This window comes from Centropristis striata, chromosome 5 (assembly GCF_030273125.1).
Source record: "Centropristis striata isolate RG_2023a ecotype Rhode Island chromosome 5, C.striata_1.0, whole genome shotgun sequence".
NCBI classification, from domain to species: domain Eukaryota; kingdom Metazoa; phylum Chordata; class Actinopteri; order Perciformes; family Serranidae; genus Centropristis; species Centropristis striata.
This window is the reverse complement of record NC_081521.1, coordinates 3,099,966-3,115,871: the sequence shown is the minus strand read 5'-3', so window position 1 is coordinate 3,115,871 and position 15,906 is coordinate 3,099,966. Positions and strand designations below refer to the sequence as shown.

General features: G+C 36.8%; 1 protein-coding gene across 2 annotated transcripts in view; it reads left to right on the top strand.

Moving 5' to 3' along the window:
- Positions 1-1,459: 1,459 nt before the first annotated feature.
- The window catches only part of chchd6a (coiled-coil-helix-coiled-coil-helix domain containing 6a), a 107,410-nt gene continuing 92,963 nt past the window's right edge, over positions 1,460-15,906 (top strand). For both annotated transcript variants that reach the window (XM_059333783.1, XM_059333782.1), the window contains exons 1-4: positions 1,460-1,647; positions 6,170-6,263; positions 7,892-8,027; positions 9,499-9,631. In XM_059333783.1, the coding sequence (XP_059189766.1) occupies positions 1,564-1,647; positions 6,170-6,263; positions 7,892-8,027; positions 9,499-9,631 (447 nt within the window). In that variant the 5' untranslated portion in view covers positions 1,460-1,563. The remainder of the gene's footprint in view (positions 1,648-6,169; positions 6,264-7,891; positions 8,028-9,498; positions 9,632-15,906) is intronic.

Sequence of the window (15,906 nt, the reverse complement as noted above, 5' to 3'; positions counted from 1 at the left end):
GCTTAGCAAGCTACTTAGCTACAAAATGGATATGGGTCATTTTTGACCCATGTTGTGCATTAGAAGAGTAGTGACACAAAAAGGGATTTTGTTAAAAAAATGAATAAAGGAAAACATAAAATTACGATGTATGATGATCAAAAACAAACTAATTGAGGAAAACCTGGAATACTGAATGATGAAAATAATTTAATGCAAACATTTATAGAACATAAAAACTCTGTTGGGTCACTTTATACCCCATGTTGTGCATCAAAGGGTTAAAAAAAGTGGACATTGGTTAATAACTTTCCCAAAATGGTGCATTTGTGTTGTGAAAAAATGACTTCCCTCATCAGAAATGAGCTAGTTTTTCTTTATCAGTTGAATCCGAGAATTCAGAACGTTTGATATCACCAATAAATTCTCAACCACGAGGTAAACAATGCTTCATAATGTTATGCTATTATACAATAAACTGCATTGCAAAACGGGATCATTTTAATCATGATATAATTTGTTTACAAAAACTGTATAAAAAAAAAAAAAAATCAAGAATTATGAATAAATTTGCTTTGTGATTTGTCAGTCTTTGATGGTAACATTTATCCTGTTTCCATTTGTCTCTTCATGGAAAGTTAGCTGAATGTCTCTTGAAGGTTGTTTGTGTTTTCCTTTTCTGTTTTCTGTATTTATAAACAGTAAACATCAGTAAACATTGATCTGTGTGAACGCTGACTAAGCTTATGTTTATGGAACAAATAAACTCTAAATGTATCCATGTTTTTATGTATGTATGTATGTATGTATGTATGTATGTACGTGTCTATATATATATATAAGTGTATATATATATATATATATATATGTATGTATGTATATATGTATGCATGTGTTTATGTGTATATGTATGTATGCATGTATGTATGTATGTATGTATGTATGTATGTATGTATGTGTTTATTTGTATATATATGTATGTATATGTATGTGTGTGTTTATGTTTACATACATACATACATACATACATACATACATACATGCACATAAACACATACATACATAGATATATATGTATGTGCTGTATGTATATATGTGTGTATGTAAGTATGTATGTATGTGTTTATGTGTATATTTATGTATATATGTATTTATTTATGTATGTATGACAGTTTGCATGGCATATACAGCAGTATATAATTGGCTCTTGACAGTTAATTCATTCAACGGTACTTTAGCATATGACATGCGGGTTGCCAGGTTGGGCTGTAAATAAGTAACCTAAGCAAGGGATTCAACCATTCTCCCATTTCACTTAAATGCACCAGTAACACACATGCAGAGAAACTGTGTCAGGAAAAAATATGAAGAAACTCCCACTGTATTCTTAAAATAATAGGAAATAGGAAATAACAATAATCTTTTTGATTTCTCACAAAGGGGGATGGATTAAAGCGAACGTGGCAACCCTGATCCCATCTGTCATTGGAGTGGACACACTGACATCAATTCATGTTAACGCCACTAGTAACATCATTCTAAACAAGGTGACCATTAAAGCTAATCACTGTTAAAGGTAACGTTATGGGCTCAGGAGAGAGCAGGACCAGGAAAGTGTCTTTCGGTGTGGATGACGAGGACAGAGTCCGGATCCTCCGCGGAGTCAAGGTAAAGCTAATTCACCTAGCCGTTTGATAAGCCATGCTAACATTACATTAATGCTAACGGCTGGTGCTAGCTAGCCGTTAGCATGTTGTAGCACAGGTAATAAAAGTGACACATTAGCTCCACAAACTGTGACGCTATCAGTGAAGTGATGATGTCATAGGGACAGATATAAAGAATCTTTCCTGCCACATGCCATCAAAACACTGTACAATAACAAATAATGGTTATAAATAATAATACTATATAATAAATACTGGTTCATTACATACTGTCTATGCACTTTATGTGTTTTTTTTTATGCACACTGTTCATTGCACCTTATTTGTTTCATAGCACCAACATTTCTATACTGTATATTCATATTTATTCTGCACTGGAATTCCATTCCACTCCTTAATACATACTCCTTCTTTAGACACTTTATTTTTTATTGTATTTTATTGTATTTTTATATTTTATTGCTTGAAGTATGCCTATTTATCTATCTATCTATGAGGCTGTAAAAGGATGCAGGAGGCTGTAAAAGGATGCAGGAGGCTGGGGGACAGGTTGATGTACGACCCCTAACAGGACCCCTACTGGCTAGGCCAGACTCCATTAATAATAAGCTACATATAAACAAATCACCTTGTTTATCAGCTATGGAATATATCTGGAAGATGACCAACATTATGTAGAAACCACCAGGGTCTTGTGGTAAATTCGGCATATATATTATCCACCCAGACGTCTAAATTAAATAGAAATCTGACATTTTTCACCAGTGGATAGCTACCGTGTGGCATGCTATCAACGTTGAAGATAACACGTTCAGACAGCAGTTTTATAAGCTAGTATCTTGTCACAACATTTCAATTGCATGGTGGATTTATTACTGAATTAAAAAGAGTGTTAAATGTGATATAGATGAGGATAATTTTCCATAAACCCAGGTGGCTTTAAATGTTGATATTTCGGATGGAGTTCGGCATGCTGTTTCTGCCTTTTGACACTGCTGCCTTCAAATGCTGTTGTAAATGTCGGAATTTTTATGTGCGATAAGAAGTGATGCTATTTTCGATTACTTTTTGCACCTATATGACTGTCAAGTCAAGTCAAGTTTATTTATAGACATTTAAAAACAACCTCAGTTGACCAAAGTGCTGTACAGTTATTAAAATACAATAAAAAACATACACAAATATAGTTATGAATAAAACAAATGAAAACAATAAAATACTAAAACAGTAAAACAATAAAATAGTAATAAAAACTCAATCTAAAAACAGAGTTAGAGTTAAAAAATAAAATAAAAGAGTGAAAAAGTAGCTACAGATCAACAAATCTCCTTGTTTATCTGCTATGGAATATATCTTGAAGATGACCAACTGCTGCCTTCAAATGCTGTTGTAAATGTTGGAATTTTTATGCGCGATAAGAAGTGATGCTACTTTTTCTACCTATGACTGTATCGTCACCATGTAGCCAACAATATTAAACTACTCTATGTTTAAATGTTTTAAGTGTAGTTAATAGTGATTCGGTCTGCACGGTGGTGTAGCATGCGCTTAGGTTTAATTGGTGACTCTAAATTGCCCGTAGGAGTGTATGAGAGCGTGGTCGTCTGTCTCTATGTGTCAGCCCTGTGATAGTCTCCTCCAATGGCACCAGCCCACCGCCACCCGAGTGTGGATAGGCGGTTAATGATAATGAATGAATGCATGAATAAATACTAGTGATTTGGGCTGCACAATTAATTTTGAAACTGAGATTAGGTTGATGCCTTTTATGCAGTTTTTTTTTATGACATCAATGATTCTGCTGTATTTCCATTAGCAGAGAGATTTGGGACATAAAACCAGTGGTGGAAGAAGTATTCAGATCCTTTACTTCAGTAAAAGTACTAATACCACACTGTGAAATTACTCCACTACAAGTCAAAGTCCTGCATTCAAAACTTATTAAAGTAAAAGTACAAAAGTATCAGCATCAAAATGTACTTAAAGTATCAAAAGTACTCGTTATGCAGAATGGATCCACTCAGATTGTTTTATGTATTCTAAATACAGTCATGGAAAAAATGATTAGACCCTTGTTTTCCTCAGTTTCTTGTTCATTTCAATGCCTGGTATGACTAATGACTAAACAAGGACACAAAATTATCAAAATAGAAACAAACTGGCCAAAAATAGATGTAAAAAATATTAAAAAAGGACACAAAATGACCGAAAATAGATGTAAAAATGACTAAAAAAGGACAGCAAAATTAAACATTTTCTACAGCGTATGTAAACCGTTACCTTTGCAGAATGTATAAGCCTTTGACCTCTTTCACCTTTTCATCCTGTCCTCCATCACCTCCATTCTGACCTCCACAACATGGATTAGATTAACAAATGTCATCTCAGGTTGCCCAGTCAGACTGTCAACACTGTTGACCAAATGTTTTTTAATATATTTATATAATCAATTTAATATAATCATTTTCATGATTCATGACCCTCTGCATCCTTTATAGATAAAAAGGTGTGATTTTTAAAAAAACTTTTTTTTTGCTGTCATCTAAAAACGTACAATGTTTTCAAAACATAAGTTTCACTGAAAGTTGGCATTACCTACTCTGTGCATTCCCATGAAGAAATTATTTCATTTTAACTATTGAAAAACATATTCAGGGTTTATTACTTTTTTTTTCTCTTGAAATGAGGCCTAATTTTGTATATTTGACTATAATTTACCAATAATAATGAAACAAATATGCAAATTATATATACATTTTCTGGTCATGAGTTGCCTTAAAAGATGAAAAAAAGTAATAATAAATTATAATAATATTTTTCTACATGTCTTGTGTCATGGGGTCCTTTTTGACCCCTGAGGACCATGGCTGTATAGTCGACGGGAGGACTAACAAGTTTAAAAAAAAACTCCAAACATTTTTTTCCTGTCTTAAAATTGAATAAATAAACATATTTTTTTGTTTTGGGTTTGTTGCCTGTTGCCATGTGTGGAAATTATAAGCAAATAAGAAATGTGAAGTTCACTATAATAGAAGAATATGGCCCACAGAGTATAGTAATAGCCTGAACTTTACTTTACTGCAACCAACATCAAATATATATTTGTTAAATTGTAAAGATCAAAACAAAATTATGATGAATGGTATGCTTTTGAACATTATTTACACACACACACACACACACACACACACACACACACACACACACACCTAAACACACTACCAATATCTCATGCTGCCATGCTGATTCCATAATGGCTTTCCATAACAATTTTCAACAGTTGCATTTTAACAAGTTTCCATTATTTATTAGAAAATAAATTGCATGAAACTATCAAAAATAAAGGTTTACTCACCTATCAGTAGGGATTTTTTTTGTGGCGCAAAATGGCAAAGTTGTCAAAAGTCAAAAGTCTGCAAAAAAGGGTTTCAATTTGGCCTCCTGGAGGTCATGTGACAAAACAAAGCATTGCTATTGGTTCCCTATACTCTTCCCTCTTTTTTAAAGTATTGCATCACTCAAAAAGATGCATTGTAGGAATTTGACAGGTCAAAAATGGGTGTGTTGCCTGAGGGCAACACCGTTCCATAGAGGGTTAAAAATGGAATTTACTTTTTACACCCTGACCTTCACAGCCTGTTGAGTGCAGCCTTGTTCTTGTGACCACACCCAGTGCTGGGTGTGGTCACAAGAACAACAGATAACCTCTAAATATTTCAAAATTAAAAATAAAAGGCACATTCATGCACATACAAAGAAAATGCACGGATGAATGTCATGTGACTGCTGCCATTATAAATCCCTTCTTCCTGAGATGTTTGACAACTTGTTGAATGTTTTATGCAATCTCCAGATTTCCAACAGGACCTGAAGGCACCTTCAGACCGAGCAAATGCAAACTGTGAAGTTTAACATCCATGGAAATATAACATAGACACCTACACAATTCCAGTTTATTGTTGTGGTACCTCAATACATCATAATGTTTGTGAAAATGTTTGTTAAAATGTCAGTAAAACATGTAAAACAGTCTCACAGACGATCTGTTGACTCTCTCTGCACATTCAAATCATGTGAGTCATAGAAACAGTGAGTCAGTGGCGGCTGCTGCTTACTGTGGTTTTTGATGTAACAATTTCCCTGGACACACACACACACACACACACACACACATAAAGCCGAGCTACAGTGAGCTGCTGTTTTCTGGCGTATTTAGCAGCTTTCTGTGTTTTTGCCTTTGGACAAAGTTACTCTGTTTTTCCCAAAACATTAAAAAAAGATTACTTTCTTTTGAATAAAGATGGCCCCACTTAATGTGAACGATACGCTTTATGCTCCAGTAAACTGTTATTAAGTTTGTCGAAACTTGCAGATTGGCTTCTCTTTGTTGTGAAGAAAACAAAGCAAAGAACAGAAAAAGCTCCAGGGCAGTCCTGTGTTCTCAAGTCTGTTTGGTTTCTATGTTTTTAGCTTTCCCATCTTTTATCTTTTTAAAAAATAAATTTGCTCTGTATCCCTCCCAGCTGTCAGAAGATGTTCTCCAGAGGATGAGAGGAGTAGCCAACATCGCTCCAGAGAACACCTCCTCAGCAGCCTCCAGCCCTCAGAAAGACTCAGGTATCATACACCTCATAGTGTTTATCTGCACCTCATGGTTTCCCAGAGAAATCTTCAAAAGAAACTGTTGCTGTTAAAATTGTTGGATGTGCTGCTTTCAAGTACATGTGCACACTGTGTCTCCTGAAAAAGACTTAAAATCTGTCTTAATAGTTAAAAAAAAAAGAGAAAAAATGTCGGAATGGAGCCAGAAACCTTATTTTCTGCATAACAAAGAAGATAAATTAGCCTACTAGCATCACTAATACAGTCATGGAAAAAAATATTAGACCATTGTTCTCTTCCAATGTCTTGTTCATTTTAATGCCTGGCACAACTAAAGGTACATTTGTTGGGTGGTCTGAACAGAGCCATATCTGATTTGGACACTTGCTAAAAAACAGTGTGGGACAGTCAGCCCTAAAAATCTGATTTGAATAGGAATCTGATATGAATCAGATTGGCCTACAGTCTGAATGCAGCCATTGTTACCTCCTCATCACCCCTCCCTGAACTCACTCTGTCCTGCAGCAGCAGGTCACCCGACCCTGCAGGCAGCAGGCTCACACGCACAGGATTCACTTATGGGTGGTGATGTCACTAAGTGACCAAAAAAAGACACAAAATGACAAAAAAAGACAAAAAATTACCAAATAAGACACAAAATGACTAAAAAAGGCAAAAAATGACCACAAAAAGACACAAATTGACTTAAAAAAGACACAAAATGACCCAAAAAAGTCACAAAATGACCAAAAAAGACTAAAAATGACCACAAAAAGACACAAAATTACCAAAAAAAGACACAAAATGACCCAAAAAAGAAAGAAAATGACCAAGAAAGACACAAAATTACCAAAAAGAGACACAAAATAACAACAAAAAGACGCCAATTGACCAAAAAAGACACAAAATGACTTAAAAAGACACAAAATGACCAAAAAAAGGAAACAAAATGACCAAAAAAGACACAAAATTACCAATAAAAGACACAAAATGACCCAAAAAAGACACAAATTGACTAAAAAAGACACAAAATTACCAAAAAAAGACACAAAATGACCCAAAAAAGAAACAAAATGACCAAAAAAGACACAAAATGACAACAAAAAGACACAAATTGACCAAAAAAAGACAAAAAATGACCACAAAAAGACACAAATTGACTAAAAAAGACACAAAATGATAAGAAAAAAAGACACAAAATGACCAAAAAAAGACACAAAATAACAACAAAAAGACACAAATTGACCAAAAAAGACACAAAATTACCAAAAAATGGAAACAAAATGACCAAAAAAGACACAAAATGACCCCAAAAAGACACAAAATGTTCAAAAAAAGACATTAAATGAACAAAAAGACTAAAACACATGAACACTTTAACACAGAGCTGACTTCCAAAATGATTTGGCGACCCCCAGAAATCATCTCGAGACCCCAATTGGGGTCGGGACCCCAAGGTTGAGAATAACTGCTTTAAATAAGCACATAAAGCTATGGTCAGTAGGTAAATTATACTCAAAACAAGATCATTAAGATATTATAGCTAGATAGAAGAAGAAAATACTTGGTAAGCTTCATGTTTTTGCAGTGTGTATTAGCTCTTATTCCACAGTAATAGTTAAAGCCTCTCTGTCTCTGTCCAGCTGCCTCTAACAGCCCCAGCTCAGCCCCTCGACCCCAGCAGAGCCCCCAGCAGAGGCCCAAGTCCACCCAGTCCACCCAGTCCAGCCAGTCCAACACCAGCAAACCAGCCTCCTACGCCAAGGAAGAACAGAGACGGTAGGTGGAGTAATGCAGCTTCTGAGTCTTTAAAAAGGATTCTAGTTGATGGATGCCAGGATATGATAAAAGGTACCTTTAAATATTAATGTATAAAAATAGCCACAGCAGGCTGCAGGTGTTGCTCAGAATTTATTTTATTTATAGTGACTTAAAGTGTCTGCTCCAAAATGATTTACAGCTTATGTGTACCTTACTCAAAGAAAAGACTTAAAGGGATAGTTTCTGATTTTGGACATTAGGTTGTATGAATCAGTTGCCAGTAGTGTAGTGGATGAAAAGCTATTAGCTTATTTTCCGAGCTCCAGTGTTGAAGTTTTGACCGGTTCTGAACCATCTAGGGGGGTCCGGGGGCATGGAGTAATATGACTACACCCTATTGCCCTATTGTATTTACTTTACTACACTACTGGCAAGTATTTCATACAGTACAGTAGTACAGTGCAGTATTTCAACTTAATGTCCAAAATCCTGAACGATCCCTTTAACTGAAGCACAATTATGCCACATATTCTTTTAACGTCTTCATTCAAGGAAACTGAAATAATGTGCAGCTGTGTAGATGCCCCCAGTATAAATAATAATAATGGCCACAAACGTAATAAACCACAAATTTAATGAAAATCTGCAGCTTTTAATGCAATAATCCCACAAACGTAAAAGCTGCTGCCTACTACAAACATAACACACGATTTCCCACAAATGTAATAACTATTAATATTACGAGATAGAGAAATCTGTTTGAATTTGAAACTGCAGTTATCTCGGTCACCTCTGTATCAGTTCTGGAATATAAAACTAACGCTAACAGAGTCAAACCATCTTTAAATGATCACTCCCACTATTCTGTCTTTACTAATAAAATAATTATATAATAATAATAAAATATAATATAATAAAAATAAAATAATAAGCTGTAATAAAAGCACAACTCGCATGCTCCATCTGACACAGTTTGGTATCTGCTGCCCTCTAGTGGAGATATGTTGAAAGTAAATGTGACCAACTACTGGAGGATCTTGAAATGAGACAGTGATGATGGGATGAAATGAATAGAAGCATGGTTATAATAATAATAATAATAATAATAATAATAATAATAATAATACATCTCATTTAGAAGGCGCCTTTCTTGGACACCATACACAAAAGATATAAAAAAGAAACGACAATAAAATAAAAACAATTAAGAACAATTACAATAGGTTGGACAGGGCAATGGGCATCAAAGGGAATAGGCAGTTTTATACAGATGTGTTTTGATTTTTACTTTTTTTGACATTTTTACTGAACACAACGTTCAAATAAATGATGATATCAGATGATATATTGTACCGGCATCATAAATCCATATAGATACTTGACTATACAGGATGCACATACAATAGATAATATACTAAGAGTATATGAATATGTAAATAAGTAGAATATATGTGTGTATATGTGTATTAATGTGCGTGTGTGTGTTCAGGTACGAGCGTCAGCAGACGATACTGAAGGAGGAACTGGCCAAAGTGGCTCAAAGAGAGAAAGAGGAGAAGATTAAAAACATGAGCAAGGAAAGACAAAACACACGGCAGGAGGCTGAGAAGACCAAGAAACTGGTACACACACACACACACACACACACACACACACACACACACACACACACTTGTCCTTCTGTCTTTGTGAGGACTCTGTATTCAACAAATGCATTCCCTAGACCCCTAACCTAAATGCCTAACCCCAACCCTAACCACCTACCCTAAACCTGATTATAACCTGAACCTTAAATTTAAGTCTTAACCCTCAAACAGGCCTTTAAAGAAAAAATGTCCTCAGGTTGCTGGTTAAAGTCATGGTCTCCATTGTGTAGGAAGTACAGGAACACACAAACACACATCTTTGTACTTCTATCTTTTTGAGGACACGCCATTAACGTAATGAATTCGTAGCCCCTGACCCAAAACCTGAAACCAAGTCCTAACCTTCAAACATTTTAAGGCCTTTGAAGAAGTGAGGTCCACCTGAAATGTCCTCACTCATCAGAAGTTAGTCTGGTCCTCACTATGTTTGGAATACAAGTGTACACACACACACACACACACACACACACACACACACACACACACTCAGGGTTGATTCATTTCAAACTGTTTGATGTCATATTTGTATGATAAGAAATGAATAAATGAATGCAGCATAGATCTGATAAATAATTACACTGCTGCAGTAAAAGCAGAAAATCTAGCAGTGATTCCCAAGAATAATCAACTAAAACCTTTAGTGCAAACTAAAGGATATTCAGATCTTAGACCACAAACATGACAACACATTCAACCCTTTTATTGTCAAGTACACACACACACACACACACACACACACACACACACACACACACACACACACACACCAGCTCATAACAGGGCAGGAACACACAGTTGCTGTTTATGTAAATTAACTCAGAGAGTTCCTGGTTCCAGGATGATAAGATCTAACAGAAAGTCACATGATCAAACGTAAAAAAATCCCAGCTTTTTTAACTTGTTTTTTAAGTGGCTAAGGGCTAAGAGCTGTGGATGAATAATGGCGGAGAAGATGAAATCAGCATATATATATATATATATATATTTACAAATAATGGCAAATAAATAAATAAAAGAGAAGATGTTGTAACACTAAGATGAATGGGCAGAAAAATATTTTAAAATGGTTCAAGTAAAAGCCAAATTAAAAATAAGTCTTAAGTTCACTCTTAAAAATATGATGCGATATGCAGGAGCTGGTCAGAATGACTAACTTCTAAGTAGTGATTGCATGCATGAAATGTTAAGATATTCCACAACAACAAATTAGCAATTCACTGTACATAAAAAAGGATGTTTTTGACGTGATTTGTGAATGGGCCATTGGTGGTAAAATTTCTGAGGTAATAAATCAAGTGAGAAGTTTTCTCATTTTGTATTGAAATGAATGGACAGAAATGTTTTTGCAGCCTCCGTCAGCGCCCCCTGCTGGAATTTCCGGTAGAATGCAGCTTAAGGCTCTTCCTGGTTTGCCTCCTGCTCAGACCAGGAGGTTGCCGCCTGGTTTAAATCTGCTAGGACGATTTCATCATGGCAATGATAGCTATTTGTTTTCCATGTTAAAAGTATCTTACTTTGGAAAATTGGCAATATACGCATGCAAAAGCCTTCTGAGTTTGTCACTCTTTCTCCTCCTGTGGCTACACATATTTCCTTTGGTGGTGGATGATCTGAACGTTGGTTTTCCCCACTGTCACATCCACTAGTGACCTGTTGGTGGAGCTGTTGTCTCTTACTGTTTGAGTTCTGGTCAACAATCATTCTAACACTTTTGTCTGCACAGTTGAGTGATAACGTTGTGTAAAAGTGGATTAATTTGAGTGTTTCTCCGTGGCAGGAGATAAGTTTATACAGAGTCAAGTTATGATTCATTCTGCTGCGGTTTCCTCCGGTTTAATCACATGTTGGAGCATTTCGCGGCGACAGAAATTGGTCTTTGGGATTGCATTTGTAATTACCATGGCGATGCTCCTTTTGCTTCCTCCTCCTTCCACCTATTACATCCCTGTTCACCTTCTATCTCCCCCTCTCTTTACCATTTTCTCCCTCCCTCTCTTTTTCCGTCTTCTCTCCCCCCTCCACCGTCTATCTCCCTCTGTCTTCCTCTCTTTTCTCACCCAGCCCATTACTCTCTCCCTCCTGCCCTGGAGACAGTATTATCAGTGCAGTGCAAGCGGTAAATTGCACCCTGAGAGTTTCCTGGAGCTGGAGATAGGATGGAGCGGTGCAGGGTTGGAGGTAAAGCCGTGGGAAGGGGCGAGCTTGTTTTACACACCCAACGCCGCCTGTTTCACGTGACTCTTCCTCCCCATCTCCTCCTCCTCCTCCTCCTCTCCCACCTGCCTCACCCCCCCCACCTCGCGTGGAGACATGCTGTAGTGCGTCTTATCTCCACTCCAACACACTCCCACCGCTAATAGAAGCCGCTGGAGGCTCGTCGTGAGCAGAATGCCCGACTGTCGAGCAGGACCGGACTTCCTGATGCTGAGGGCTCCTTGTAATTACTCCTCCTTGTGCTATGAATACATATACGCACATAAACATGAAGTGTGTGAAGATTTTTCTCACATTCAAATTAGATTTTTCCCCCCCTGTTGTGGAATCAGCGGGCATGATCACCCGTCTTCCACAGCTCTTTGTCCTGTAGAAGTTAAAAAGCTGTTTTTCCTAACATATGATGTTTTATAGCTCAATGACACAACCAGGTTTATGTCCAGTGAATGCAATAGAGAGCAAACTAGGTGATGTATTTTTGTAGGCCAACCCGGAAGTATCGTGACTATGGGGTCTATTGAGACTTCGCTTCCCGGATCTTTGCATTGGAATAGGATCATTGCAGAAAATAAGCACTGTGGCAAACACACATTTCTGAAGCTTACACGTTTCGTCAATCAATCAATCAGTCAAACTTTATTTATATAGCGCTTTTCATACATATTGTCCAGCAGGATAATCTGGCAAGGATTTCATTCAACTTAATGTCTAAAATCAGGGTTGGCGATATGGCCCTAAAGATTATCACATTACATTACATGTCATTTAGCAGACGCTTTTGTCCAAAGCGACTTACAATAAGTGCATTCAACATCACGATATATCACGAATATTTTTCCGATATCGATATTCTTGACGATATTAAAATATACTGAAAAATATATAGAAAATTATTTTTTAGTCTACATAAATAAATACAGATCGTACAACAAAATAAAAATCAATCATAAATCCAAATGTAGTGTAAATTGCAAATCTCAACTTTTTTCCTGTAAGTCGCTTTGGATAAAAGCGTCTGCTAAGTGTAAATGTAAATGTATTGTTTTTGTCAATGGAGTCTGGTGGCTTTGATGAGAGCTTTGAACGGATTCAGTCCCCTACATCTAAACAGAAATCGGGCTGTCCAACAGCAAGGTAAAGCAGTGAAAATATTCTAAATATAGCGTACACTTGGACTAATATTGAGTTTTCCGTAATACTTTATATGAGGGAACACATTCAACATTAATTAGTTGCTTATTAGCGTGCAAATAAGTAACATATTGTCTCTTAATGAGTCATTATTCAGTAGTTATTAATGCCTTATTCTGCATGGCCTTATTATACAACCAGTAAGACATTAACTAAGAGTTTTCCCTCAATAACCTCAGAATTAGTGCTTATTAGTAGTAAGTAAGGAAGTTGTTGTATATGAGTTAAGATCTTAATATGCTTTACTTTGTATGGACTTTATAATCTCTACATAGCGGTGAACGAAACCATGGAAATGGCAAAAACCACCTTCTCCAGACCTTTGACGTGACTGGTGGCTCCTTTTGGATGATTGGATGAGGATCGGTAGATTATAATGTCAATCATTACTCTATAAAGTGTGTCACTTTGCGCCTATGTTAGTCCACCAGTGACCCATCAATAACTACTTAATAATGACGAATTAAGAGCCAATATGTTACTTATTTGCATGCTAATAAGCAACTAATTAATGTTGAATATGTGTTCCCTAATATAAAGTGTTACAGAGTTTTCATATATGCCTAAAATCTGTTTTGCTGCAGCCCCCCATTCACAGTAATACACTGCTTATCTACTGTGATGGTACTTCTGGCTTTTTCTCCAAGTAGTAAAATGCCAGCTGCCTTCCATTGTAGGTATATGATGACTTCAACTTCAACTTCCACTTCCTTTAAAAAAATTTCAACTGGTACATAGTGCCATGAGATATTCTAAACCCCTGCAACATAATGCTTTACTGGTGTTATTTCTACAAAGTTAGCAGGCTGCCATGGTTAGAAGCTACTTTTGGCAGGTAGCCAATGTTAATTTCACACCCTGTCTGGGAAAAAGTTTAAAGAGATGACAGTGATGCAATATTTCCTGGAGAAAAATGATGAGGAAGACTGAACATATGAGAAGTAGAAGGTGACAGCTGATTAAGCATTTACTAAGTAATTGGGAGCAAGAAGGATGTGGGGATGAAAAAGAAGTGACTGAACATTTTGTGAAGGCGTGAGGATGAAGAATGAAGAGGAGCCGAGAGTGAATGGGAATGAAAGGAAAGATGACACACATTTCCTGTAGAATTGAGCTGAAGAGGAGGGAATGAACCGGAGGGTGGAAAAAGAAGTCTTCACAAGTGATTTCACATTTCCTGGAGCATCATGAGGAGGTGGAGGAGCAGAGCAACAATGTGAGGATGAAAGGGAAGGAGTGACTATAATGCTTTCTGGAGAATGAAAAAGTGAAGAGAGGGGGAAATATTCTTTCAAACAAGGTTACATGATGGCCAAACATTGTGTGCAGTTAAGAGAGCTTTGAAAATTGGGAAGAAAAGCAGGAAGGATGAAGGGGTGTTGATAGAAAAGACCAATTATGAGGAGGAAAAGAAAGCAAGGATAGGAGGGAAATAGAAAATGAATGTCAAATGCCATCGCATTTACCTGAAAATAATAACGCAAGGATGAAAAAGGGAGTGAGCAACAGATTATGCTTTCTAGATAAGTTAACATTTCCTATGGAATTGTTGTAAGATGTAGGGGTATCTGGTTGGGAGTTCTTTTCATAGCAGAGGTTGGCATATCACTCATTCATGTGCAACATTAAAGGGAACAGCGTGTATAGTCCATGTCAGGAATTTAAGCTTATTTAGATCAATCTTGCTATCAGAAATGGATTAAATTAATATTAATACTTTATATAAATGATAGTTCCTCGGGGCACCACCAATTTTCTTAGGACGGGGGAATATAGCAAAATCACGGTAAATCAGTCTCATAAAGTTACTAAACTATCAATTTGGAACACTGCACACTAATAGTTGGTGTGGTCCCATATAGACACTTTAAAAGTGATAAGATTAACTCTTACAGTGTTATTTTGGGTATGTTGATTTTACTGTGTAGGCTTTAGTCTTGGCTAGTGTTCTCAGGTGGAAAAAACTTCTCCTCACTACTGCACTAACCTGCTGCTCAAACTTAAATGCACTGTCAAAAATCACGCCAAGATTTCTGACCGAAGGCTGGATGTTGGAGGTGAGAGGGCCGAGGGCATCACCATACATGTACGGTGGTAAAGAATCACTATATGGTGAGAAGACAGAAGAATTCAGCCTTGAGCCTTAACAAAGGTGTGAGGAGAAGGGAGAGAAGGTGCTACAAGTGCTTCCTGTCCTGTGTGTGCATGGGCAAAGCACTGAGTCACAAGTCAAAGAGAACCAGACAACGATGTGCAGCATCTGCTATTTAGTTGCGTCCTTCCTTTTCTCCGCCTTTCACTCCCTCACCCATTTCCTCCTGTCTTTTGTCCTCTTCTCAGTGAACCGCCTGATCCCGTCATTCCTTTCTCTCTTTCTTCATCTTTCAGCCAAGGCCCTCACCCACTGTGCTGCACTCCGTGAATAGTCTTTGTTAATAGCAAATCTTCCGCAGATTAATTTCAAAATGAGAGAGGGGAACGGGAGAATGGAAAGAAAAGAAGCAAGTCGAACTAAAGGGCTAAAAGGGATTTTCTCTTTTTATAATGTGTTAATGGCCTTTTGGTGCCTGTTGAAAGCAAAAAAAAGGTTATAAGCCACATTAGCATATGGTAAATTTCTCTCTCTCTCTGTCTGTTCTTGCAGAACAATTAGGAAGCCTATTTTATTAGCTGCCCTTTAACTTCCTCTGATGGAGCTTCAGCTAATACAAAATGCCATCCGCGCTTTTCTCATTCTTTGGAGACGCCTGTAAAGCACAGGTGAATCAGTTGCATCTCATTAGGACATAATGCGACAGAGAGAAATGTTAGCTGGTTAAAGTTACCATGTGCTCACAATACAAAAA